This window comes from Pristis pectinata, chromosome 3, assembly GCF_009764475.1.
Source record: "Pristis pectinata isolate sPriPec2 chromosome 3, sPriPec2.1.pri, whole genome shotgun sequence".
NCBI classification, from domain to species: Eukaryota; Metazoa; Chordata; class Chondrichthyes; order Rhinopristiformes; family Pristidae; genus Pristis; species Pristis pectinata.
Genome location: NC_067407.1, coordinates 37,554,337 through 37,581,480, shown reverse-complemented (window position 1 = coordinate 37,581,480; position 27,144 = coordinate 37,554,337). Strand labels below are relative to the sequence as shown.

General features: G+C 40.3%; 1 protein-coding gene across 1 annotated transcript in view; it reads right to left on the bottom strand.

The window, feature by feature from the left end:
* The window catches only part of efcab14 (EF-hand calcium binding domain 14), a 49,841-nt gene that overhangs the window by 15,931 nt on the left and 6,766 nt on the right, over positions 1 to 27,144 (bottom strand). The window contains exons 3-6 of the mRNA XM_052011524.1: positions 26,036 to 26,181; positions 23,385 to 23,483; positions 21,901 to 22,011; positions 2,205 to 2,393 (exon numbers count right to left, since the gene is read on the bottom strand). Of these exons, the coding sequence (XP_051867484.1) occupies positions 2,205 to 2,393; positions 21,901 to 22,011; positions 23,385 to 23,483; positions 26,036 to 26,181 (545 nt within the window). The remainder of the gene's footprint in view (positions 1 to 2,204; positions 2,394 to 21,900; positions 22,012 to 23,384; positions 23,484 to 26,035; positions 26,182 to 27,144) is intronic.

The window sequence follows — 27,144 nt, the reverse complement described above, 5'->3', positions numbered from 1 at the left end:
CAACATAGTTTGATCAGATTTGTCCAGGTGATTGAAGGGACAGAAAGAAAGAGGAAAGTTGTCCTGTGAGGAGAGATTAAGCTGACTGGGCCATACAGAGTTTGAAAGAATGAAAAGGAATCTCACTGAAACATACAAATTGCCTGCAGAAGTTGACAGGATTAACATTTCCTGTAGTTGGGATGTTTAGAACCAAGAGTCATAGTATCAAAATATGGGAATCCAATGGGAATGAACCTTTGGAATTCTCTACCTAGGAGGCCCATGTCATTTAGTATGTTCAAGACAAAATCAATATACTTTCAGATGTTAAGGGAATCACGCGATACAGGATTAATACAGGAAAATGGCAGAGAGATAAAAGATCAGCCATGAACTTAGTAAATAGCTGAGTATGTACAATAGGCTGCATGGCCTGATAATATTTCTGATGTTCTTGATCTAACACTATCCTCAACCATCTTAATCCGTCATGGGTGGACCATTTTTGTTGTTTTTGAATTTTTAAAATTTTAAGTGGAATGTACATCCATTGAAAATTTTGAATTTGTTCTTTAAATGCTTGCCATTGCTTATCCACTGGTGAAAATGTTTAATCTAAATTTCCTGTCAATACATCCTTATATCTACATAATTATACTTGAGTTCTGTTTCCAACTCAGTTATGTCCCTATTGAAATCCATACAAATCTGTACAATCCCTTTCATGACACCGTATTCCCTAGATGAATCTTCATCAACGTTCCAGAAAAATGTCCCATCGAATCCTGCAAACTCATTCTCCACACTATTTTTACCCCATTTGACCTTGCCCAGTCTATAAGATTAGTCGTCCAAGATTACTGTATGACCTTTGCCACAATTTAGTTCTTAAATTCTCTCTTCAGCTGAGTTTTTCCTTTGAGGGCCAGTAAAAAAAAAAGGAACTCCAAAATTCTTCTTTCATCCCTTCTCATCTCTTAACCCACACAGAGCTCCTTCCTGTTATTCCAAGCTAAAATCATTCCTCAGCAATGCCCTTATATTGGCCTTAGTTATCAGTGCTAACATTCGCCACTTTTTCCAATTTTGCTTTTCTTTGTAACATAGTATCCCAGAGCTTAAATTTATTTTTTTATTATTATATAAAAATGCTCTACATATTCAGCTACAACACATTTAATTTTACTACTGATCTTGTTGAGTGGTGCACTATTACCATTGGAATTCTGTCACTTCCTCTATCACTCAGTTTATCATTATCCAAACAGGGACTTCGCTCAATGATCTGTCAATTACACTTAAATAACTAATCCCTCAAATTGAACACTTCAGCAAAAATGCAACCTATCTTTTTTTTAAAAAAGTTTAAATTCCTATTTCCATCAACAGTTATGCACTTCAAAAAGGAGTGGGGGAGGTGGATGGGCAAGAGAGATGAAATGATAGAGACGGTGTATAGAGGGAAGTCCAGACCTTTCCAGAATGTAGCGTTCAGGGTATTTCACAGCAGCCTGGATCCAGATCCATTTGGTGTCAACTGACATGCTGAAAAATCAGTCCAATTGATCTTATTCTGGCTCTGAAACCGTATACAGTGCAGGTGGAGGGGCTGAGGCAAGTGAAAGAGTCCCAAATTTGCTCATTAATTTCCTTTCCTAGGCACATCTTTGCTTTGCCCCACAGGTTTTCAACCAAAACAAACTGCAGAGAGCACCAGCAAGCTATTTAACAGTATGTGCAGAGTTGCCAATTGTGAAGTTAAGAACAAAATCAGGAAATGACAAATAGCTGGAATTAAAGAAACACGAGATCCAAGGAGTGTAGGGTTAGAGTTTAGATAGGCATAGGTAAGCCCACAAAGTGATTAGAACATAGGAAAATTTTACATTTTGTTATTCCATTACAAAGGAAGAGCATTTTCCATTTGCTCTGAAAATATTAGCATTTGATAGTGATTAAGACCACAATTAACATGATTATTTTAAAATTATGTAATTAATCATGATCCAATTTATTTTCTATTAAATTGTTCAACAGCCTTAGTTGAGAATAAAGAACGTTTTATGCATCAAATTATTTTTCTCCATTTTTGCTCATTTCTAATTTTTTGTAATACGTGTACCTTCTTACAGTCAAATGCAAGAAAGTCAAATAGACCACAGTTTGGATAAACCTGTCAGCCAGCCAGCACATTGTTTGAAACTAAAAATAATTATACTTACCATAGTACTATTTATGCTTTTGATTTTAGTAGCATCAGCAATTAAAATATTTCCTTCCAGCAAGGTAACTCTCTGGCTCAGATGACTAACAACTAAATCAATGTGATGCAGCTTTTGGTCGTTATGCGTGTGGTAAAATAGAAGGGTGGCGTTCAACTCATTTACTTCATCTTGCAGGTCCAATATTTCCTGAAACAAAAAAAAGGCTGAATTTCTAATGGTGTTAGAGCACAAATTAAAACCATTGCTAATCCAAACCCAACTCAGTCCAAGTACTTATAATTTTCCAATACCTAACCCAATCTGGAAAGGTTGCAGAAAAGCAGAAACAGATGACTTGCTATGCTGCCAACACATTTTTATTTAACCATAGAACAATACAGCACAATACAGGCCCTTCAGCCCACCAGTTTGTGCCACCCTTCAAACCACACCGAAGACTATCTAACCCCTTCCTCCCACATATCCCTCTCTTAAATTCCTCCATATGCTTATCTAACAATCTCTTGAACTTTTCCAATGTATCAGCCTCCACCACCACTCCAGGCAGGGCATTCCATGCACCAACCACTTTCTGGGTGAAAAACCTCCTCCTGACGTCACCCTTGAACTTCCCACCCAATACCTTAAAGCCACGTCCTCTTATTTTGAGCATTGGCACCCTGGGAAAGAGGCGCTGGCTGTCCACTCTATCTATTCCTCTCAATATCTTGTATACCTCTATCATGTCTCCCCTCATCCTCCTTCTCTCCAATGAGAACAGCCCTAACTCCTTTAGTCTCTCCTCATAATCCATACTCTCTAATCCAGGCAGCATCCTGGTAAATCTCCTCTGCACCCTTTCCAACGCCTCCACATCCTTCCTATAATGAGGCAACCAGAACTGGACACAATACTCTAAGTGTGGCCTAACCAGAGTTTTGTAAAGCTGCATCATCACTTTGCAGCTCTTAAACTCCATCCCCCGACTTATGAAAGCTAACAACCCATAAGCTTTCTTAACTACCCTATCCACCTGCGAGTCAACTTTCAGTGATCTGTGGATATGAACCCCCAGATCCCTCTGCTCCTCTACACTGCCCGGAATCCTGCCATTTACCTTGTACTCTGCCTTGGAGTTTGTCCTTCCAAAGTGTACGACCCCACACTTCTCTGGATTGAACTTCATCTGCCACTTGTCAGCCCAGCTCTGCATCCTATCAATATCCCTCTGCAAGTTTCGACAGCCCTGCACACTATCCACAACACCACTAATCTTTGTGTCATCTGCAAACTTGCTAACCCAGCCTTCCACCCCCTCATCTAAGTCGTTAATAAATATCACAAAAAGTAGAGGTCCCAGAACCAATCCCTGCGGGACACCACTAGTCACAGCCCTCCAATCCGAATGCACTCCCTCCACCACAACCCTCTGCTTTCTACAGGCAAGCCAATTTTAAATCCACACGGCCAAGCTTCCCCGGATCCCTTGGCCTCTGACCTTCTGAAGAAGCCTACCATGTGGAACCTTGTCAAATGCCTTGCTAAAATCCAGGTAGACCACATCCATTGCACTACCCTCATCAATCTTCCTGGTCACCTCCTCAAAGAACCCTATCAGGCTTGTGAGGCAAGATCTTCCCTTCACAAATCCATGCTGGCTGTCCCTAATCAGTCCATGATTCTCCAAATGCTCACAGATCCTAGCTCTTAGGATCCTTTCCAACAGCTTACCCACCACAGATGCAAGGCTCACCGGTCTGTAATTCCCTGGACTATCCCTACTACCTTTTTCGAATAAGGGGACAACATTCGCCACCCTCCAACCCTCCGGTATCATCCCCGTTGACAACGAGGACTCAAAGATCCTAACCAACGGTTCTGCAATCTCCTCCCTCGCCTCACGAAGCAGCCTGGGGAATATTCCATCAGGCCCCGGGGACTTATCTGTCCTAATATTTTCTAACAACTCCAACACATCCCCTCTCTTAATATCTACATACTCCAGAACATTACCCTCACCTACACTGTTCTCAACATCAAGACCCCTCTCCTTGGTGAATACTGAAGAGAAGTATTCATTGAGAACCTCACCCACTTCCACAGCTTCCAGGCACATCCTCCCACCTTTGTCTTTAATTGGACCTACCTTTACCCTAGCCATCCTTCTGCTCTTTACATACGAGAAAAGCACCTTGGGATTCTCCTTAACCCTGCTCGCCAAAGTCTTTTCATGTCCCCTTCTCGCTCTCCTCAGCCCCTTTCTTAAGCTCCTTCCTTGCTACTCTATATTCCTCACAAGCCCTGATCCTTGCTGCTTACACCTTATGTATGCTGTCCTCTTCTTCCTAACTAGTTGTTCCACCTCTCTCGTCACCCACGGTTCCTTCACCCTGCCATTCCTTCTCTGCCTCACCAGGACAAATTTATCCCTAACATCCTGCTAGAGATCCCTGAACAATGACATCTCCATAGTACATTTCCCTTCAAAAATGTCACCCCAATTTACACTCCCAAGTTCTCACCTTATAGCCTCAATTCGCCTTTCTCCAATTAAATATCTTCCCGTCCTCTTTGCTCCTATCCCTGTCCATGACAATTCTAAAGGTTATGGAGCAATGGTCACTGTCCCCCAAATGCTCACCCACCGATAGATCTGTCACCTGACCCGGTTCATTACCTAAAACTAGATCTAGTATGGCATTCCCTCTAGTCAGCCTGTCAACATACTGCGTCAGGAATCAGTCCTGGACACACTTAACAAACTGCACCCCGCCTAAACCTTTGGCAATAAGTAGGTGCCAATCAATATTTGGATAGTTGAAGCCTCCCATTATAATAACCCTGTTATTTTCGCACCTCTCCAAAAACTGCCTCCCAATCTGCTCCTCAGTATCCCTGCTGTTACCGGGGGAGGGGGGGGGGCCTATAGAATACTCCCAGTAGAGTAACTGCTCCTTTCTTGTTCCTAACTTCCACCTATACTGACTCTAGAAGAGGATCCTTCTGCATCATCCACCCTTTCTGCAGCTGTAACAGTGTCCCTGACCAGTATCGCCACCCCTCCTCCTCTTCTCCCCCCATCCCTATCCCTTTTAAAACACTGAAAACAAGGAATATTCAATAGCCATTCCTACCTTGATGTCAACCATGTCTCTGTGATAGCCAAAATATCATAGTCCCATGTACTTATCCAGGCTCTCAGTTCATCTCCCTTATTCCTGATGCTTCTTGCATTTAAGTAAATGCACCTTAGCCCATCCACTTTACTACTTTTGTAGCCTGTACTCTGCTTCTCCTTCCTCAAAGCCTCTCTACCTGTCAGATCTGACTTTTCCCCCATCCCCTTTTTCCTCTGACCTACTCCTCCAGTTCCCTTCCTCCTCGCAATCTAGTTTAAACCCTCCTGAACCACCCTAGCAAACCTGGCCGCAAGGATATTGGCCCCCCTCAGGTTCGAGTGTAACCTGTCCTCTCTGTACAGGTCCCACCTTCCCCAGAAGGGATCCCAATAATCCAAAAATCTAAAACACTCCCTCCTGCACCAACTTCTCAGCCACGCATTTATCTGCCATCTCCTCCTATTCCTCCCTTCACTATCGTGTGGCACTGGCAGCAATCCCGAGATTGCTACCCTTGAGGTCCTGTCCTTCAGCCTTCTGCCTAGCTCGCTAATCTCACTTTTCAAGACCTCATCCCTCTTCCCACCTATGTCACTGGTACCAACATGAACCACGACTTCTGGCAGTTCTCCCTCCCGCTCTAGAATCCTGTGGACCCGATCAGTGACATCCTGGACCCTGGCACCTGGGAGGCAACAAACCATCCAGGATTCATGCTCACTGCCACAGAACCTCCTGTTTCCCTGACTAGAGTCCCCTATCACTACCGCCTTCCTCTTCTCCTCCCTTCCCTTCTGAGCAGCAGGACCGGTCCCAGTGCCACAGACCTGGCTACTGCTGCTAGGACCCGGCAGGTCATCTCCCTCAATAGCTTCCAAAGCAGAAAACCTGTTACTGAGGGGAACAGCCTCCGGGGTCCTCTGCTTTATCTGCCTGTTCGTTTTCTTTTTCCTTTTCCCTCCCCTGACAGTTGCCATTCTATCTACTTCCTGGACTCCAGAATTACCTGCTCTAAGTAGGGGAGGGGGGGAGTGGTGACCTAGACCAGAGAGCACATGCATGACTACTAAGCAAATCATTCTGACCAAAAGTACTAAATAGTACTCATTTTCCTTGTTTCTTTCTCAATGCATAAATCTCAGTAAGGAAATGCACAAGAAAATCAGCTGTTTTAAGTTCCTCAATGTCCATTGCTCTCAGTACACTATCTAGCCTGCCCTAACCAAAACATTCCATCAGAATCTGTACCTGAACCTGACACATTGTTGGCCCCCTATCAAGTAGCATGACTTAACAGCAAACTGGCAAAAACCACTGCTTGAGTAACACTTCAGTTACACAAATATCAACAATTTGATTGGTCACATCTTAAGAGATTTGCCTTCAGAATTTATTTGCTTCAAGGGAATGGCAGGCATCTTTGGGCATGGCAATTCTATTTGCCACAGGTTAAAAGAAAATGAGGCCTCATCTTTGTCTGGCAGTTTTCAGTACTTACAAGTTATTTAGAAGTAGAAAGAATGTAAACAACGAAACAAAATTACTCCAGAATGTTATTTGTTTTATTCTGTCTAGCCTTTTACGGGCTAAGTGGGACTGTTATTCAGGAAAACCTCTAACACTCATTTCTGCATTTGTATCTGTCAATAGTGAAATCCAATTTATATCCTCTTTGTCCATTATTTCACTATTTCAAAACTAGTTTATTTTTTTTAAATTCTAACCATTTAGGACCACCTCTTATAGGGCAAGATTTGTTGCACGCGAACAAATTCCAAAAACATCAACCTAATCTAAGTAGCAAGTCCTTACTTAGGGCAAAAAGAAGATGGAAAAGCTCAAAATTGGCATTAAATAATTCATTGCCACATTAGTAATGAAAAGCAGCTTTCTATTGTGGAAAAAGTGCAATCAATGCTGAAATTTCTGGAACTGAGCTTATTTTTGCAACTCTGACAGATATTGATATTCTTACTTTGAAATATTCCCCCAATGTGTGGTTCATATGCAAATTAGTCAGCAAATTCAGGCTTAGGTTTATTGTGAAATACCAGAACTTGCTTGTTCATTGCCTTCGTATTTGCCTTAAAAAAAACTGCCATCTCACCTTGGCCTCCATGATATTTTATTTAGGAACTTGCTGGATTTGCATATTAATAGACCAATAATTTACCCCAGAGACAAAGATCAATCAGTAATCTTATAATTCAATATTGATCAATTTCTCTGGCTCAGAGAGAAGAATTCAAACTGCTAAATCTCATTCATGCCATTAGTTTAGAAATTTCAAATTTACATTTTTAATTTTATTTTGAAAGTGTCTGTTATCGTCATCCAATCTTGCTTTCCTTGTTTTCTGCATCTAATTTACCCTCTTTCCTGGTTGCCTCTTTCTCAATCCTGTTGAGAATTAAAGAGATAAACAGCAGAATCAACAGTGTAAGTTCCTGCTGTCCATTGCATCATCAGACGGCACCTCCAGAAGGTTAGGGAACTAAAGGTTTGAGTTTGAAAGTGCAGGAAAAAAAAAATGGTATATATTGGGAGATGTTCTTTTTCAATATAATTTGCTCAGTTAGCTGTTCCAGCTTTTCTACTCTGAACAGATTACAGCACTGAATTTACATAAATAATTTTACCCTGATCTGTACAATAGATTTCTTTCAGTAACTCAATTTACTGTACCGGCAAAAGTGAACAATGTTAACTGCTGAAATAGAAACAGCTCTGTGTAAGCAGTACATAATCAAATGTGTGCACAGCATAAGCATATAGTAAGAATAGGCTTCATTGTAGTTTCTGGGAATTTCCAAGAAATTTATTCTCAGTACATTTCTTTCTACTTACCTATTGCAGAAATTGATCTAATCACTTACACACAATACAGTTAAACAACACACTTGAACATTCCCATTTTTTAAAAAATATTTAAAGCAATCACTACTTTTTTTCCTCTACTTATACAGTACATAAGGCAAGCATCGAGATCTGTTTATTTTCAAAGGCAATATATTAGGCTCTTAATTATTCTGCTTTTACTTAGTCTAAAATCTGACTTTATTCATGTTCAGGGTTTTATTTCCTGTCAGGTTTCTACTTTGGATTATTGCATTTTGTTTTAAACCCTTTTTTATAAAAAGTATAAAGAGTCACAGAGTCATACACCACAGAAAGAGGCCTTTGAGCCCAACATGTCCCTTCCAATCTATACTAGTCCCATTTTCCAGTACTTAGCCCATAGTCTTCTTTGCCACAACATACACGTGCTCAAATGCTACGAGAGTACCCACATCCACCACCCCCTTAGGCAGTGCAATTCAGATTTCACCCACCTTCTGGGTGAAAGAGAAAATCCACAAATTCTCCCTAAATCTCCTCAAAGCTATGCACACTGATTATAGTCACCTTTGTTCAGGGAAAAAAATGTCTTACTTTTTCCCTCATCTATGCTTCATCAACGTTGCATACCTCAATCAGATCACCCCTCAGCTTTCACTACTCCAAAATCTCCTCACTACTGAAGCTCTTCATCCTAGACAACATCTGTTGTGTGAAAAGGTTCTTTTGGAATCTTAAAGATGGAGGACTCTGGACACAGGCTTTGGATTTTAAAAATAGTTTAATCACAAAGGCAAACGCGGGGACAGAATGAATGGGAACAGATACACACTCGCACACACACACACAGGAGACCGCGAACGTGAGGGGGAAATCGCAACGAGGATGAGATACATACACACACAATAAATAAGGTACAGCTTAATAAAGGGATAAACACTTCAATGCCTGAACTCCTTGACCCAGACAAGCATTGGCCCTAACACTCCCTGGAACCTGACTGAGATGCTCCCAAACCACGTGGTGGTGCACACCCTTACCAGTGGTCTCTGCAGCGTTGTCTCACTATTCCTGGGGAAGTCCAAAGAGGAAGGGCCAGGAATGTGCAACACCCTTTACAGTGCTGGAAGGCTGGGTGGAGCCCGGCCAGGTAATTTAGACAGGCCAATGGCAGGGAGGTCAAGGACAAAGGTGTTCTCCAAGGCCAATCCCTATGCCCACACCTGATGGGTGGGGTGGAACCAAACCTTGATTGACAGTGGTGTCACTTCCGATCCGATAAGCAATGCTGTCCTCCGACCAGAGGGGTCAGTGTTGTTACTGTTACGTGACAGCCATGTGCTCTCATACTACAACATCCTGGTGAATCTTCTCTGCAATTTTTCCAGTGCAATCATATTCTTCCTATAACATGGCGACCAGAAATGCAGATGGTTCTCCAGCTGTAACTTAACTAATGTTATACACGGTTGTACCATAGGAGACGACCCCCCCCGCCCCATTATGTGGGGGGCAGGTTGCCTTCCTAGAAAATGGTCCACACTATGATTTTGGGTAATGTTAAGCTGCATCATTTGTGCAAGAGTCAAGAAACACATGTTGAAACAAATTAATTGTGTTTACTTACTTTTTTCTCCCCCCACATGAATGCCCTGAGAGCGAATTTTATTCTGCACCTCAAATTTTTAGGTAACGATCTGTCAATTCTGTAAGGGCCTGTATACTATGCTTTGGCTAATGAGGCCAAGTATTCTGTACGCCTTCTTCATTAACTTACCTACCCGTGCTATTGCCTTCAGAGACCCTTGGACATGTACATCAAGGTCCCTCTGCTCCTCAGTACTTAGGGTCCTACCATTCATTGTGTACATCCTAGCCTTTAGTCCTCCCAAATGCACCATCTCACATTCTACAGGATTAAGTTCCACTCACCTTTGCTACCTATTTAATCCACAGTCAATATCATTCTGTACTTGAAGACTACCCTCACTATCAACAAAACCACCATGTCATCTATACATATTTCCTACAGTCACATCCATATTTTTAAACATGCATAACAGCAAGGTCCCAGAACCAATACCTGTGGTACATCATTTGTCTCAGGCCTCCAATTGTAAAAAAAAAACCCTCTACTGTCATGCTCTGCCTCCCATTACCAAGACAGTTTTAAATCCATTTGCCAATTTGCCCTGGATTCCATATGACACAGGTTCAAAGACCTTACCGAATTCCATGTAGACTACATCAACCGCACTATTCTCATTAACACATTTAGTCACTTCCTTGAAAAATTCAATCAAATTAGTCAGAGACAAAGTCCTCTTAAAGCTATGCTGATTCTGCCTGAACCCTGCCGCTCCAAGTGCAGAATCTTCTCAACAAATGTTTATGGTTCAATCTTTTGTGACTTTTTATTTTTATTTTATTTACAGCATGGTAACAGGCCCTTCTGGCCCAACGAGTCCGCGCCACCCATTTTAAACCCAAATTAACCTACCCGTACATCTTTGCAATGTGGGAGGAAACAGGAGCACCCAGAGGAAACCCATGCAGACCCAGGAGAACGTACAAACTCCTTACAGACAGCAACGGGAATCGAACCCCGATCGCTGGTGCTGTAATAGCGTCGTGCTAAACGCTACGCTACCGTGCTGCCCATCTGACTTTATTTGCATTTAAACTTCAAATCCCTTTATCCAGAAAAAACAGAAACTGGAAAGCAGCAATTAACACAATGGGCCAGATCATGCAGGACCCAGTCCACTGCCTGGACTCACTCCCTCAACTTCTCCACATGTGGAGGGCTGAACAAACTGACAAGTGGCACCCTGTGGGTTCTTAAAGGGGAGCAGGCCTCAGACTCACCCAGATGCTCTTATGGTCATAGTGTTATGGAGTCATACAGCATGGAAACAGGCCCTTTGGCCCAACAAGGTGCCCGCTTAAGCTATTCCCATTTGCCTGCATTTAGCCCGTTTCCCTCTAAACGTTTCCTATCCATGTATCTGTCTAAATGCCTTTTAGACATCGCAATTGTACCTGCCTACACCATTTCCTCTTACAGTTCATTCCATATAACCACCACCTTCTGCATGGAAGAACTCACCTCTCAAATCCCCTTTTAAATCTTTCCATTCTCACCTTAAATCTATGCCCTCTAGTTTTAGACTCCCCTACCCTGGGATAAAGACTGTGACTATCTACCCTATCTATGACCCTCATGATTTTATAAATCTCTATAAGGTCACCCCTCAGCCTCCTTCACTCCAGGTAAACAGACCCAGCCTATCCAGTCTCTCCTTATAAATTAAGCCCTCTAATCCAGGTAACATCCTTGAGGATCTTTTCTGCACCCTCTCTAGCTTAATCATATTCTTCCCATAGCGTGGTGACCAGGACTGCACACAATACTCCAACTGCATTCTCACCAATGTCTTATACAGCTATAACATTGTTTGACAATTTGTCACTATCAAAGGCTTTTAAACTATTTTTAAATGACTCTGATAATTCACATGCCTGCAAGGCCATTCACCCATGGTATAGAAGTGCAGAGCCAGTTATTTTAGGCTTCTGTATTTGGTTAAGCAATGTGGAAGTCAGAAAGGATTTGAGTTGTGAATGGCTAACAGCTAGCAGAACCCTACTGAACATCCGACTGTCAGTCACCTCAATGCAGCCCATAGTCATGACAATAAATGACTGAGGAACAGCACATTTTGTCTTAGGTGCAGACCTCAAAAATATAAAACAGTAATGATGTCAACAGTCTGTAGGTCAGGCAAGTCAAACAGCAGCATCTCAAATGATGAAACGTAATTATCCTGAAACACCAACTCAGTTTCTCTTTGCAGAGGAGCCACCTGACCTGCTGTAAACACTCACCCTTTTTAGTTTATATTTCAAGTTTCCTGCATCTGCAGTACTCTACTTTTGAAACTTTTAAAATGTAGGCCAGCTGTCCACAACAATATTACAAATGGCAAAATATGCTTATACTGATTTAAACTTTGCATAAAACATTCAATGGATTTCAAATTGGCATTTCTTTTTCCAGTAAACTATAAAGTATGAATGAAAAATTACGTAAAGCTGAGTAGCATTTTAAAATTAGTTAATGAATGCTGCAAATAAAACATTTTGATGGATTCTTAGCAGCAGTCATTTTCCAACAATTTGTTTATACTATAATTGCAGTATTAGGTTGCAGGTTCAACTACAACATAGTTCTACGAATTCTATATTGCTTGTAATGACCTCAAACAAATTGATTTTTACATCTGCTTGGGACACTCAAAGTTAATATGGGTAAAATGATATTATGAAAGAAAAACATACTGATAACTATGTAGACTTTAAAAGCCAAGTATATGCAATCTAAATGGCAATACATTGATGTGTGATTTGCAAATCAAAGGTGACAGATTATGTTGATGATTAGAGCATGAGAGGATATCTGACTTTGTAAATTAGAGCATGAAATACAAAAGCAACAAATTCACTCAAATATACATCTTTATAAATCACTTCCTAATTTCTGCTGGGAGTACTGTGCACAATTTAAGGCACACACTTTAAGAAGAATGTCAAAACTCTGCAGAGGTGTTTTATTAGGATAATAACGTGGATGAGGGATTTCAATTTTGGGGAGAGATTGGAAAAGTTGGAGTTTTCTCCCAAGATAGCAAAGGTATTTCAAATATTGAAAATTTTAAACACTCATGCAAGGAAACAATCTTTCCTCTGGCAAGATAATAGATTCAATAATCAATAACTAAAGATCTAGAAGGGAAAACTGGAGGAGGGGTGTGGAAATTGCTCAAGGACAATAAGCATAGCTGCTTTTCAGCCTGAAAGGTGGTAGACAGCGGCATTTCTCAGGAGTCAGTGCCAGAACTTACAGGTAGTAATGATTTAAGTATGGATGTGCAGGGTAAAGTTTAAACATTTGTAGATGACATCAACCTTGGAGTGGTGGTGAACAGTGAGGAACAGGATACTGATAGGCAGCAAAGAATACCGATGGACAGCAAATAACAATGACAGCCTGATATAATGGGCATACAAGTAAAGAGGAATTTCATGCAGAAAAGGTTGAAGTGTTAAATATTGGTAGAAAAAAAGTTAAACAGCTGCGTAGACTAATATTACAGTAGAAATGTGCATTAAAATAGAGACCTGCATGGATATGTCCATTCAAAAGGTAGCAGGGCACATTGAAATTGTTGTTAGTAAAACATATGGAATCCTGGGTTAGATAAGCAGAGACAGAATACAAAACAGGTTATGCAAACATATGAACTTTGGTTTGGCCACAACTGGAGTAGCATGTTCAAATCTGGTCACCACACATTAAGATGTGAAGCTCCTCAAGAATGTAAAGATTTACAAGAATAGTTCAGGAATGAGGAGTTTCAGCTTGGCTGGACTAGGAAAGCTTGTTACTCATCTTAGAAAGTGTTAAAAGGTATGATAAGGGCTGCAGGAATTAATCAGAAGCAACTGTGGAACAACCTCCTTAAATTCAGGTGCCCACAGAGATTCATCTCCCCTTTATGTTTGCTCCACAATACTAACCAAAGGGTCTTCAACAGAGCCAAATGTCAAAGATCAGAGTCAAACAAGATTGCACTATTGCTTAAATCTTTCTTATGGCAATGTTGCACCCACATCCAATAAACTTCTTTGAAGAGTGGAACTAATCTTCACTACCAATGGGAAACTGTTCAACTCATTATGACTACACACTGGAACCAAGGTCATCCAAACTTCAGCAGTCGAACTGCAGTATGCAGATGATGTTTGCATTTGCACACATTCAAGAGGCCAAGCCTTTGTGACTCTTTCACTGAAGCACACCAGGATGGGCCTTACGCTCAACATCTGCAAAGCAAAACATCTGCAATTCTGTTGTTTGTGATATACAGGTAGATGTAGGTGGGCTGATTAGTAAGTTTGCAGACAACACAAAAATTGGTGGAGTTGTGGATAGATAGGAAGGCTGTCAAAGGACTCAGCAGGATATAAACCAGCTGAAAATGTGGGCAGAGAAAAGGCAGATGGTATTTAATCCAGATAACCGTGAGGTGTTGGATTTTGAGAGGTCAAATGCAAGAAGAACGTATACAATAAATGGCAGGACCCTTTGGGGCATTGATGTACAGAGGAATCTAGGCGTGCAAGTCCATTACTCCCTGAAAGAAGCAAGACAAATAGATAGAGTGGTAAAGAAGGTCTATGGCATACTTGCCTTCATTGGTAGGAACCTCAAGTATGAAAATTGGGAAGTCATGTTACAGTTGTATAAAACTTTGGTTAGGACACATCTGGAGTTCTGTGTGCAGTTCTGGTCACTCCATTACAGGAATAATGTGGAGGCTTTGGAGAGGGTGCTGAGGAAGTTCACCAGGACTTAGCCTGGATTAGAGAACATTTGCTATAAAGAGAGATCAGTCTTTTTCCCAGGATGGAAACGTCAAACACTAGGGGCATAGCTTTAAAGATAAGAGGGGCAAAGTTTAAAGGAGATTTATGAGGCAAGTTTTTTCTCCCCCCCACACAGAGACTGGTAGGTGCTTGGAATGCACTGCCAGAGGAAGTGTTGGAGGCAGATACAATAGCGATGCTTAAGAGGCATTTAGACAGGCACAAACAGGCAGGGAATGGAGAGATACAGACCATGTGTAGGCAGATGGGAGTAGTTTGGACTGGCATCATAATCAGCACAGACACGGTGGGCCAAAGGGCCTGTGCTATACTGATCTACATTCTAAAAGTCCCCAACCAACCTGTCCCTGCTGCACCAAACATCCATAAAAACACTGCCCTCTGACAAAAAATGTTCACAAAAACATGGATTGGTTGCTACATCTCACATGTCACCTCAGCAAAGGCAAGCATCGCTGCCTTCAATGCCCCAGTACAGCCTTTGATCAATTGAGAAAAAGTTTAAGGTCACAGACCTGGCACAAAACTGATGGTCTACGAGGCAGCAGTGATCCCTGCTCTTTCGTACGCTTCTGAGACCTGGACTACCAGCAGCAAGCACCTCAAGCGACTGAAAAATGACTACTTATGCTGTCTCTGCAAAATCCTCCACATTCCAACATCATTGTAGTCTCCTAGAATTTAGGTCTTAGTTACCCAGTTAGCAACGTCAAGTAGGCCATGTCGTTTGCATACCCGACAACAGACTACCAAAACAAGCACTTTTTCTCTGCACTTTCATGATTCTACAAATGAATACATTTTTTCCCATGCAATTCAGGTGACTAAATTGGTCAGTTCTTTCAAAGAGAAGAAATTACTTCAGGAAAGGGGGCGGTGTACATACACCTGTCTACATCAATGGTGCTGAGATCGAGAGGGTTGACAGCTTCAAGTTCCTGGGAGTGAACATCACCAACAACCTGTCCTGGACAAACCACGTGGATGCCATGGCCAAGAAAGCTCACCAGCACCTCTACTTCCTCAGGAGGCTGAAGAAATTTGGTTTGTCCCCTTTGACTCTCACCAACTTTTACCTATGCACCATAGAAAGCATCCTATCAGGATGCATCACGGCATGGTATGGCAACTGCTCTGCCCAAGATCGCAAGAAGCTGCAGAGAGTTGTGGACACAGCCCAGCGCATTACGGACACCAGTCTCCCCTCCTTGGACTCTGTCTTTACCTCTCGTTGTCTTGGCGAAGCAGCCAGCATAATCAAAGACCCCTCCCACCTGGGACATTCTCTCTTCTCTCCTCTTCCATCGGGTAGAAGATACAGGAGCCTGAGGGCACGTACCACCAGACTTAAGGACAGCTTCTACCCCACTGTGATAAGACTATTGAACAGTTCCCTTATACAATGAGATGGATTATGACTTATGACCTCACAATCTACCTTGTTGTGACCCTGCACCTTATTGCACTGCACTTTCTCTGTAGCTGTGACACTTTGTACTGTTATTGTTTTTTTTACCTGTACTACATCAATGCACTCTGTACTGACTTGATGTAACTGCACTGTGTAATGAATTGACCTGTAAGATCGGTTTGTATGACAAGTTTTTCACTGTACCTCGGTAAAAATGACAATAATAAACCAATACCAATACCAAATGGCCTCCTCCTCTGCTATTGAGTTCTGTGTTAAAATGATTTTAAACTTGCACTAACACCATAGCCAGTAATGTTTTGTTTCACAAAAACATCACGTTCAAAGGCTTCAGAGCCATATCCTGCAGAACCTTCTGAGGAAACTAGCCCACGACCTGAATATGACAGTGTTATGGTGGATCCACTTGTGACAGCCATGTTTGTCAAGAGCCAAATGTTGAAAATTTCTGCTTCAAACTTAGCATGGCCCCTATTCATTTGAATGGCAAGTTTAGCTAAGAATGCAAGAACATAAGAAATTTTAAAAAATAGGAGCAGGCCATTCAGCCTCATTGCTTTGTCTGCCATGCCATCAGAATCGTCTAAGCTCAAGAGAATAGGCCCAGTCTGCTTAATTTCTCTTCATATGACAGACTTGCAACCCCAGAAATTTCCATCACAAGTATATCTTTCCTTAGATAAGGAGATGAGACTCGTACTTAATATTCCAGATATGGTCACCATATAACTGGAGCAAGGCATCTCTATTCCTGTACTCAAATCCTACTGCAATAAAAGCCAACATACAAAAGCCTTCTTAATAGCTAGTTTACCTGCATGGTAACTTACAATGGTTCATGCACAAAAACACCCAGGTCCCTTTGAATACCTTTCAAACTCTCATCATTCAAAAAAAAAACCTCCCTTGTTTCTTCCTGCCAAAGTAGATGACCTCACATTTTTTCCATATTATATTCCATCTGCCATGACCTTGCCCATTCACAACTCATCTGTATCCTCAAGATGCCTCTCAGCATCCATCTCATATCCCACACTGCCACCTAACTTTATATCATCAGCGACCTTGAACATTGTACATTCCATCTTCTCATCCAAGTGACTGAATTGTTAGTAGATGGGGTCCCCAGCTCATTTCCTCTGGCATCCCTCACATTGCAGTCTATAAACCCATAAGGTACCCACTTATTCCTATTCTCCATTTCAATATACATTTATGTTTTAATTAATTTTTAAAATTCATTTTTTTCATTCCTACCCAGCCCCGCCCCCCCCCCAATCACCAAATGTCTCTGATCAAAGTTGTTATGAAACAGTGAAACAGCCTTCCACAGCACAAGCCATCAAGATGTCATCAAGGTAATCCATGGGTGGGACATTAGCCACTTAGTTGTTGTTCATGGCCCATTACATCTCATGGAAAGGCCATGTTGGCATCACCAACAGTGCAATGGAAGTAATGCAGTGGCAAAAATTTAGTGCAGTAGCAGGGCTAGTACATGGCATTATCAGCAAGATCTGGTCCAAAAACAAATCAAGTAATTCAGCAAAATTATGGCATGTAACCAGTAATGAAGTCATTCATTTTGAAATGACAAAAGAATATAACATAGAACTTTCAAGTTAGTGAAAAGCTGGCAACAATGGATCTGTGAAGAAATTTAGTGGCTGCATTTACAGAGATTATTAAAATATGATTGATGGTTACATAAAAGGAAAATGAAGAGGTGGACAACGTATTCCAAGGACAAGAATATCACACGGCTGAAATTATACTACAGCTATACTAAGTCCTGATTAAAGAACTGACGTTTTGAGAAGTGAATTGATTAGTAGTCATATAAATGTGCAATGGATGAATACCCTCTTGCAGGTAACAACGAACATTATCTCAAATGTTAACTTTAAGTTGATAGATTCTTGTTAACCAAAAGTTATTAAGAGATCAAGGGAAAAATGAATCTCTTAGATCACAGACTTAAATGGTAGGGGTAAGGCAGAGTACTGAAGGGCCTTGTTCATTTCCTATAATCAAATCCAGAGTTGCATGTACCAACCTCAGGAGGGACTGATAGGGGCTCCTGCAGTGGTTCGCCAATATTATACCATGGGCACCAATGATTAAGTTACATGAACAGATCACTTAAATTAGGGCTGCGTTTCCTGAACTAAAGGTTCTGCAGGTGATTTGATTATCATTTTCAATATATTAAGGGGACCTGATACAAAAGCAAGAAAAGGAGAGTACCGTGTGCGAAAAGTCTAAAATTTAGAACCAGGGTTTTCAGAGGTGAACTTTGGTAATGCTTCTACATGCAAGAAGTGCTGGATGTTTGGAACACACATCCACAAACAACGGTGAATATATCAATTGTAACATTAACATTGAAGTTAATGGACTTCTGTTAATCAAAAGGTATTTAATAACATTGCAAAAGTATTTGCAATTAGGTCACCAATCAATCACTGTCTTAGTGTCTTGGGGAGTAGGAGTGCCTTAGGGATTAAACAGCCAACTTCTGTTCCTACATTGAAGTGCATTTGCTTGTGCCAAAACAGTGAGCAGGAAGAAAATAAAAACAAGCCAGAAAAACAAAAGGGTCTTTCAAATAACAGAACAGCGAGGGACAAATGCTAAAGTGAGAATAATAGCAGATAGATTGGAACTGGGAAACTACCAAAAATTCAGAAAAATTGAATGTTCAACCACGCTGTCATCCATGCATTTGGACTCTTTAGAAGTCACACTAGAGCAGTATTTACTGTATGGTAGCTTGAGTTTGACACACAAATCAATATCCCAGATGCAAAAACATTTAAGAGTGGAATTGACAAGCACCATATCTGTTACGATTATTTTGAAAACAGCCACAGTAACGAAAGCCAAAAGTAGGGGTATTGGCAAAGTAAACATGAATATTCCCGATGTGTTAAATTGCAGGGATGAGAAAATAGAAAATGTATTTGATAGTGGGATTCTGTAGTGACTTGTGGGGTTGGGTGGGGTGACAGTGGAGGCATCGTTACTATGTAAACAGTGAAAGGGTGAGAGCAGAGATTCACAGATTCAGATGAATGCATTAGTGTAGATGCAACAGAGATGAGAACAAGGGAAAGGATGCAACCTTTGCAGGAGGTGAAAGTCAGAGCACAGGGACTACAGGGTTTAGAAGATCTGGATAAACTCATGCAAGAAGGGAAGGAAAGATGGTGTACAAAAATCAAGAGGATAACATTTACTTGATTAAGCTCTCTAGATCACAGTGAAAGCGAAAAGGAGCAGTAATATATTCATCATAAAAGAAAGGAATCAGCGAGAATGTCAGCAGAACTGGAATCTTTCTCACATACTCAAAGATAGGTAGGCACATTTTGGACCAAAGGTCTCCAGATACACACTTTTCATCTACAAGGAGAGGACATAAAGAGCCAGACTGTGCTGATGAACTTCTGCAGTTCCAATTGGAATCGCCTGCATTAAGTCACTGAAATTGAATTGTCCCATACTATCACATACGCACTGTCAAGTCCTGTGTGTACTGACAGATTCAGTTTGAATATGTTGGTTTGATGGAACCCACACTGAGGACAGCAGTGGGACCTCGCAGAGATTACCCAGCATTGCATGGAAGAGAAAAATTTTGCCAGTCAAATCCTTCACCAGGTCAGAGGCCCATTGATTGTATTGAAGGGCAAAGGATGAGGAAAAGGGAAAGGCAAGTTTTTTTAAATTTATTTTTCATCAAATCTTTTTAAGTATATTTTTTCTTTATAATTTTTTTAAAATCTTAATAGTTCTTGCATATCTCCAAATTAAAATCAATGACCAATTTCAGTTGATAATCATCACCTCCAGTTTTACCAGTTGAGAGAGGAAGTCATGGGAATTTTGGGAAATGAGGCCTCCCTATTGTGCCAGCAAAGCCCAGCAAACATGCTGAACATAACAATGAAGCCAGCCCAAAACAGAAGTCTTTAGGTGGAAACAAATTCAGTTAAACAGAGAACAGCTTGCTAGATGGGGTCTGGCAGGTGAATATAGAGAGAAGCCTGGGTATGATTTGGAATGGTGTAGAGGGACCAAGGCTGTAAAGCTGTTAAAAGGAGATACCAAAGAAAACAAGTATATGGATTGGCAGAGACCAAATTGACACCAAAGAAAACAAGGGCATGGATTGGTAGATGCCACATTAGTTCTGAGGAGCAGAAGCAAGGTAGAAAGTACTCCAGGTATAGGAAACTAGTTTAAAGAGAAGGAATTTAGTTAAACAGTCCAATCTGTATATTTTTGAGGATATGCAAAAAAAAATACAATTGATATGTATAGATTTGAGTAAGAGCTCAAGTCTGGGAAGTCCCTGAGAGGGTGGCAGATAAGAGAGAGTGAGGAAGAAGAAAGAAATCTTTAGCAGTTGGGTCATGGTCTGATGAAAAACAGGAAGAGAAGTTACATAGTTGACAACCAACTTCAGCTGGATAGAGATGCTTTCCACAGTTTTGAATCCGAAACTGACATAGTGAAAATGGAATGTTCTTAAGTGCAGAAGGAGAAAAATTACAGGAAGGGGTAGAAGAACAAGCTTGGGTAGTTTATGCCACAGTGCCATAAAAGGAATGAAAGTCAAGTGGAAAGTTTGGTTCCTTTCCTTCTAATCTGTCTTTCATTTTCTTCAGTTTTATCAAGAGAGTTTGTTCAGTTTCCAAATCCATATGGATCTATCCTTGATAATAGACATTTTTATCATCTTTTCCAAATATTAATAGACCTGTTGTACATTTAGAAGGCTTTCTGCTTTTACTAAATCAAATAGAGAAATCTTTACCTAATTTAAGAGTATTATCACAACTATTCTATGCTTTCAGGTAAAAAAAGGTTTTTATATAAATGCATACATGCAAGGAAAATTATGCTCAAAATTTTGGCATTTCTCATTTTTCATCTCAACTAGCCAACAATATTACAAGCACAAAAATCCACATTAATAGATTATTTAACTTTAATGACAGTCCATTCACCACTCAATCCCACAAAACAATTGCCAGTGGGGAGAGGGAGGTCTAGTGGAAAAGCTTTAGGAAGCTAAGCCAGTCTGACCAGAGATTGAACCCGGTAAGTTCCTTTCCTGAATGGCTTAACACTAGACGATACAAGTGACTCCTGCATTATGGCAGTTCTGGTAACAGAAATGCACCCTTGCGGAATTCACAAATCACTAATCAAAAATTTGAGAACAAATTCCATAAAAGTGAATCTTAATCTATGTGGAAAAAAGTAAATAAATCAACACAACATTTATCTTTTTAAACTTGCGTTTCTTGATATATGCGCAGGTGACGCATCTTCTCATTACAGAAAATCGCAATATGGCCTTTTTTTTAGGAACCCAAACCCTCTGTAATATGGGGAGGGGGAATGCCTGTATAATTTGCCTATCTACAGAGATACAAAAACAGCTATTCTATACATCAAAACACTATAACTAACAGACCTATTATTCAAAAGGAATATTTCTATGAAGTATTTTGCAAATTAGCCTGTTTATGGCACTAAGCAATATCGGTAGAAATTGTTAAATTAACAGGTTAATAAATGATAGAAAAGTTGTGGCATTCGCTGTCGAACCTCAATAATATTCTTCTACTTCCTTTCAGGCATTATTTTAATTGAAATGCCAGTATGTAAACCATGTCAACAGCAATTATAGAACTATTACATTAATGTAAACAATCTTATTACAACTCCAGTATCACAAACAAATTATAAATGCAAATTAAGGATACAAGGAAAAATAATTGTCTGTGCATTCTACATGAAATCGGAAAAAAAATCTATTTGGAATATTCTTTTCCTCATTCCTTTCAAATGCATTCCTTACCTCACTCTGCTGAAGTGTCTCCACTTTTTTCTTCTGATCTTCTAAGGCTGCTTTTATAGTACCAACATCATGCTGAACACTTGTAAGTGTGCTCCCGATTGTGGCAACACTCTATAATGATCAATGCAGTAAGCTCAGTTTTTTTGAAATTACACATACATTTCTCTTCTGCAACTTATTAACTTCTTAAACTTTCCAAAAATTGGAAGCATTTGCTCCCAGAAATCAGAGTTTAATGTACATCAGTCTTTTTTAATACTGATTTTCTAGATACTAGTGACGCATTTATGGCTCAGCCCCAGTTAATGTTCAGAAGTGATGGTTGGCTGCCTTCTTCAGCCACTACAAAGTTGAATGGCTGTCCTCCCACAATTCTGTTGGCTAAAGAATTTTATTCATTGAACACTACAGCACAGTACAGGTCCTTCAGCCCACAATGTTGTGCCGACATTTTATCCTGCTCTAAGATCTATCTAACCCTTGCCTCCCACATAGCTCCCTATTTTTCTATCATTCATGTGTCTATCTAAGAATCTCTTAAATGTCCCTATTGTAGCTGCCCCCACAACCTTTGATCAGATTTAATTCCACCTAAACATTATAGACCTACAGTAAGAGAATATGTACAAGAGAAATGACTCTACACATTTTGTCTATTCATTGAGTCCTTTCAACAACCTAAAAATCAGCAAATTACATGTCGCAGACATATTTTAAAACCTATAAATTAGGTTTTATACTTTACCACAATGGAATACAAGTTCAATATAAAGGCTGCACATTTTACTTTATCAAAACCATCCTTACAGCCAAGCCCATGGTTGCACACAAGGTAAATCCAACTCTTCTAGAGCCCCACATAAATGATGTTCACCTAACATTCCCACTGTGATTAGCCTCCAAAGGGGCCAAAATTCTTAAGTGTACATATTTTAATATTGTTTGTTTGTCCCTTTCCACAGATCCACACTTCTTCTCTGCAAGCTGACCTAGTGTAACATCTTGCCAATGTACCTCTATCTTCCAAATCTGGTCTTCTTCACTCACATATTTGAAATATTAGGATTGTCAACTCTTAATTGATTTGCAAAGACCAAATAGGATATGTCAAACATATGCTCTGCATACTATCTTTTGCAAGAGTTTGATCAAATGATAGCCAAGTTAAAAAAAAGTACTATTCTAGGCCTATTGTGTATCAATATATAAAAAACACTCCTTCGTAATATTAATATATTCTCCTACAAAGACTTCTTTTGACAGTTTTCTGCTAATGCTTTCAGTCACTTCCTTGATCTTCTAACCTATTTGGGTTTAAATCCCAATTATAAAGTAAAAAATAATATTTTACTGTTGCAATAAATGGTACATAAAAAGCAAGTAGTTGTACGTATAAACAGAAGAACTGCTACATCTGATGTAAAAGATTAAAATCAGTGTTTTTAGTCAAATAGATCATGCAAATAAAACTACACAAAAAATACCTTCTGGAGTTCTTCAACAGTGACTGGAAGATTGATTAGATCAGATGCTGACTTGACATTGGCTTTTAAATGAGCAACAGCTGAATTCAGTTGGTTAATCTAGTAATAAAACAAAAATGTGATTTGAGTTACATTCAAATACAAGTTGAAAATAAATTTTAAAAAAATCAGATTTAAAGGCTTGCAATCAATTTCTCTTCCACTTATGTGACATCTATTGCTTTCTCAGACAATAACATTATCCTCAGTTCATAATATTTTCCCCAATTCCTGCAAATGTGCTGCCCCAAGCCAAAAAAAAACAACTTTTTGCTGAAGTTGGCCAATATGCAAATTTTCAGAGTTTAAATAATATTAAGCAGACAGAGCAAATAAATAATCTAAATTAAAAGCATTCATCAGCAGATAAAACTTGAACAATTTTTTTTTAAAAAAGCAGGCAGATCTGTCATTGGACTTAGTCAGGAAGTTCTGAAAATAGCAAAACATCAGAAACATGGCACTGGTAGAGACAAAGGCAAAGATTGGGCTGAAGACCAGAGAAGCAAAAGACACAGTAGAAAAGATAAAGCAGGGCTATAAATACAAGAGGTGGAGGAAGCTGGGAAGGAAAGAATCAGAACAGATTTCTCAGAACTTTACCAATTATGCTATTTCAATAGTAATCATGCTTGCTTGTATGGGAATGCCACACTTTAGAAGCCCAAGTTTCACTAGGCAGCAGTGTATGTTTAGGACTGTGAAGAGCCATACAATATATATATTAAAAAAAACTGGGAAAGGATACCAAAAACAAACTGTAACTGCATGGGTCAGATCAGCTTAATTTGAGCTATTGCCAACAGTTATTCCCTGTGCTAATCTCACAGCCGGACTTAATTGCAGTAACATTGCAAAGTATTGGTGGATTACACATTTGGCCCATCTCCCTCTAAACATTTCCTATCCGGGAATCTGTTCAAATGTCTTCTAAGCATTGCAACTGTTCCCACCTCTACCACTTCCTCTGTCAGCTTGTTCCATATACCCACCACCCTTGAGCAGCACCTGTGGAGGGAAAGAGATGCTCAATATTTCAGATCAAGTTACTGCATCAGGACTGAGTGTGCAGAAGGGAGATAGCCAGTATAAAGAGGCGAGAGGAGGGGTAAGGCAGGGACTGACAGGCAATAAGTGGGACCAGGTGCAGGATGATGGGCAGATGGAGCCAGGTAGGGTGAGGGGAGGTGGAGGTAGAGAAAGAATCTTAAAGGTGATAAGTGGAGACACAAGAGGCTGTAGATGCTGGAATCTAATAAGTAAGGATGATGATAAGGGAGGGATGACGGGCAGATGGAACCAGTGGTGGAGGGGACTGGAGACCCAATAAGTATAGTGTGTGGGTGATAGGCTGATGGAACCAGATGGAAGAGGGGAGAAATTGGGTAATCATTTAGATTACCTGTAAATGGAAAATCCAATGTTCATACCATTGGTTTGTAGATGATCCAGACAGAAAACGAGGTGTTGTCTTCTAGTTTGCATTTGGCCTCACCCTGGCAATGGAAAAGGCAGAGGACAGACAGGTAGGTGTGGGAATGGAGAGCTGAAGTGCAATGTAACTGGGAGCTTGGGATGCCCATTAGGGACAGAGCACAGGTGTTTTGCCAAATGGTTGCCTAGTCTACACTTGTCTTGCCATTGTAGAAGAGGCTGCATTGGAAGCACTGAATGGAGTAGACGAGGTTGGAGGTGGTGTACGTGAATCTCTGCCTGACTTGGAAGGGCTGCTTAGGTCCCTGGATGGTAATGAGGGACGAGGGGGTAGGGACAAGTGCTGCACCTCCTATGGTTGCAGGGGAAAGTGCCAGGGGACAAGGAGGGTTGAGTGGGTGGAGATGAGCAAAACAGGGTTACAGAGTGGTCCCTGCAGAAAGCAGAAAGGGGTGGGGAGGAGAAGATGCGACTAGTAGTGGGATCCCATTACAGCTGACAGAAATGACGAAGGATGAAGTGCTGGATTCGAAGTCTAGTGCGGTGAATTGCCACAACCAAGAGAACTCTGTTCTGTCTGGCTGGAGGTGGGGTGAGAGCAGAAGTCCAGGAAATGGAAGAAATGCAAGTGATGGCACCAAGAGTGGAAGCCACATTTCCTGAAAAAGGACATTGCAAACGTCCTGAAATGGAAAACCTCAGTTTAAGAACAGATGCAGCGCAAACCGATAAACTGGTAGAAAAGGATGGCATCTTTTCAAGAGACTGGGTGGGAGGAGGTGTAGTCAAGGTGGCTGTGGGAATCAGTGGGTTTAAAGTAAATGTCAGTAGATAGTGTGTCTCCTGAAACAGACGAAGATCCAGGAAAAGCTGAGAAGTGTCAGAAATGGTCCAAGTGAATGTTCATTTCCTGCTGGTCACCGACTCTCAGATGTGGAATTTCCTAGGTATTTTTAAAGCCTTCTCTCTTCATTTGTTTTACTTCTTGCTATCCTCTTATCCTTCTATTTTCATATCTGGTGATATGTATTCACTGCCACTTCACCAACCATCACTTACTGTTTTAGATAGTACAAGAACATCCATTTAGTACATTCCAGATTTGCAATAAATTACTTCTGTTGTCTTTTGAGCCATTACTTTCTTCATTATGCAAAAACAGCACATTGTTTGCTTACTTGCTTATTTAGTTCCGTGATGTTGGTCCATATTTTGCTTATTCCTTTGTCTCCAGCGTCTAAATTGATAAGATCTTTCTGTACTGCAAGAAGATCTTCATTTAGCTTTGGAATGTCACTAAACGAGGCCTTTTGACTAGATTCCACTACAAGGACAAAACATGTTTTAGTTTTAAAACTAAAATTTGAAGAAAGATAAATCTATACAAAGACGACAAGTCCAAATGGAAAGCTGATTTACTCCATATCTGTGTTCTCAAAAGTATACTCATGAAAGGAATGGGAAAACTGGATGAAGTAGTGGGCCAAATGCAGGCTTTTACTACATAGCTTTTGATCAAAATAACAGAGTGGTGCAGCAGAAATTTGACAATTACAAAGCCTACTTTAATCAGAATTACTTTTGCCAGAAGGGAAACTTGCTAATAGGGGAAAAATACATTCCCTCGAGTGTTGCTTCTTACAACTTTATTATTGCATGCCAATAAAGACACTAAAAGGCTAAATGCAAAACCCTGTATGAAGAAAGACATACACCAATCATTCATGACTCTTTACAACAGGTTCATTGGCATTTATATTGTAAACATGCCTATTACTATTTAGAATAGAAAGTTGACGGAGGTAGTTGGAGTTTGCAATTTAATCGGTCAACCACACAAATCACATTGGAGACATGAAGAACAATGTGTTTAGGTCATGAGTCACTGCCAGCAATCAGTGAATAGAGCCATTTAGCTGGAACAAAAACAGCTGAAAAAGAATTTCAAAGTTGTACTTATGCTCCTACCATTAGCGAATGTGCAACTGTAACCACAGCAATTACAATTAGTCACCACCACACTATGATCTTGCAAGATATGTCAATGGAATATAACAAACATAAAATACTTGATCATTACTTCCATTTGAGGGAAATGAGCAAGTAATGCAGTTACTTTTGCAAAGCACCGAGTTATGTTATTTTCTAATCATTTTTCTATCTAAATAGCAGATCAACCTACTGCTGTACTGAATCATTTGAATTTCAAAGGGATTCTCTTATAATATTTCAAACAGACCAAGTTAAAAATGTCACAGCTCAACAACTGAAAGTAGTGAAAAAAATC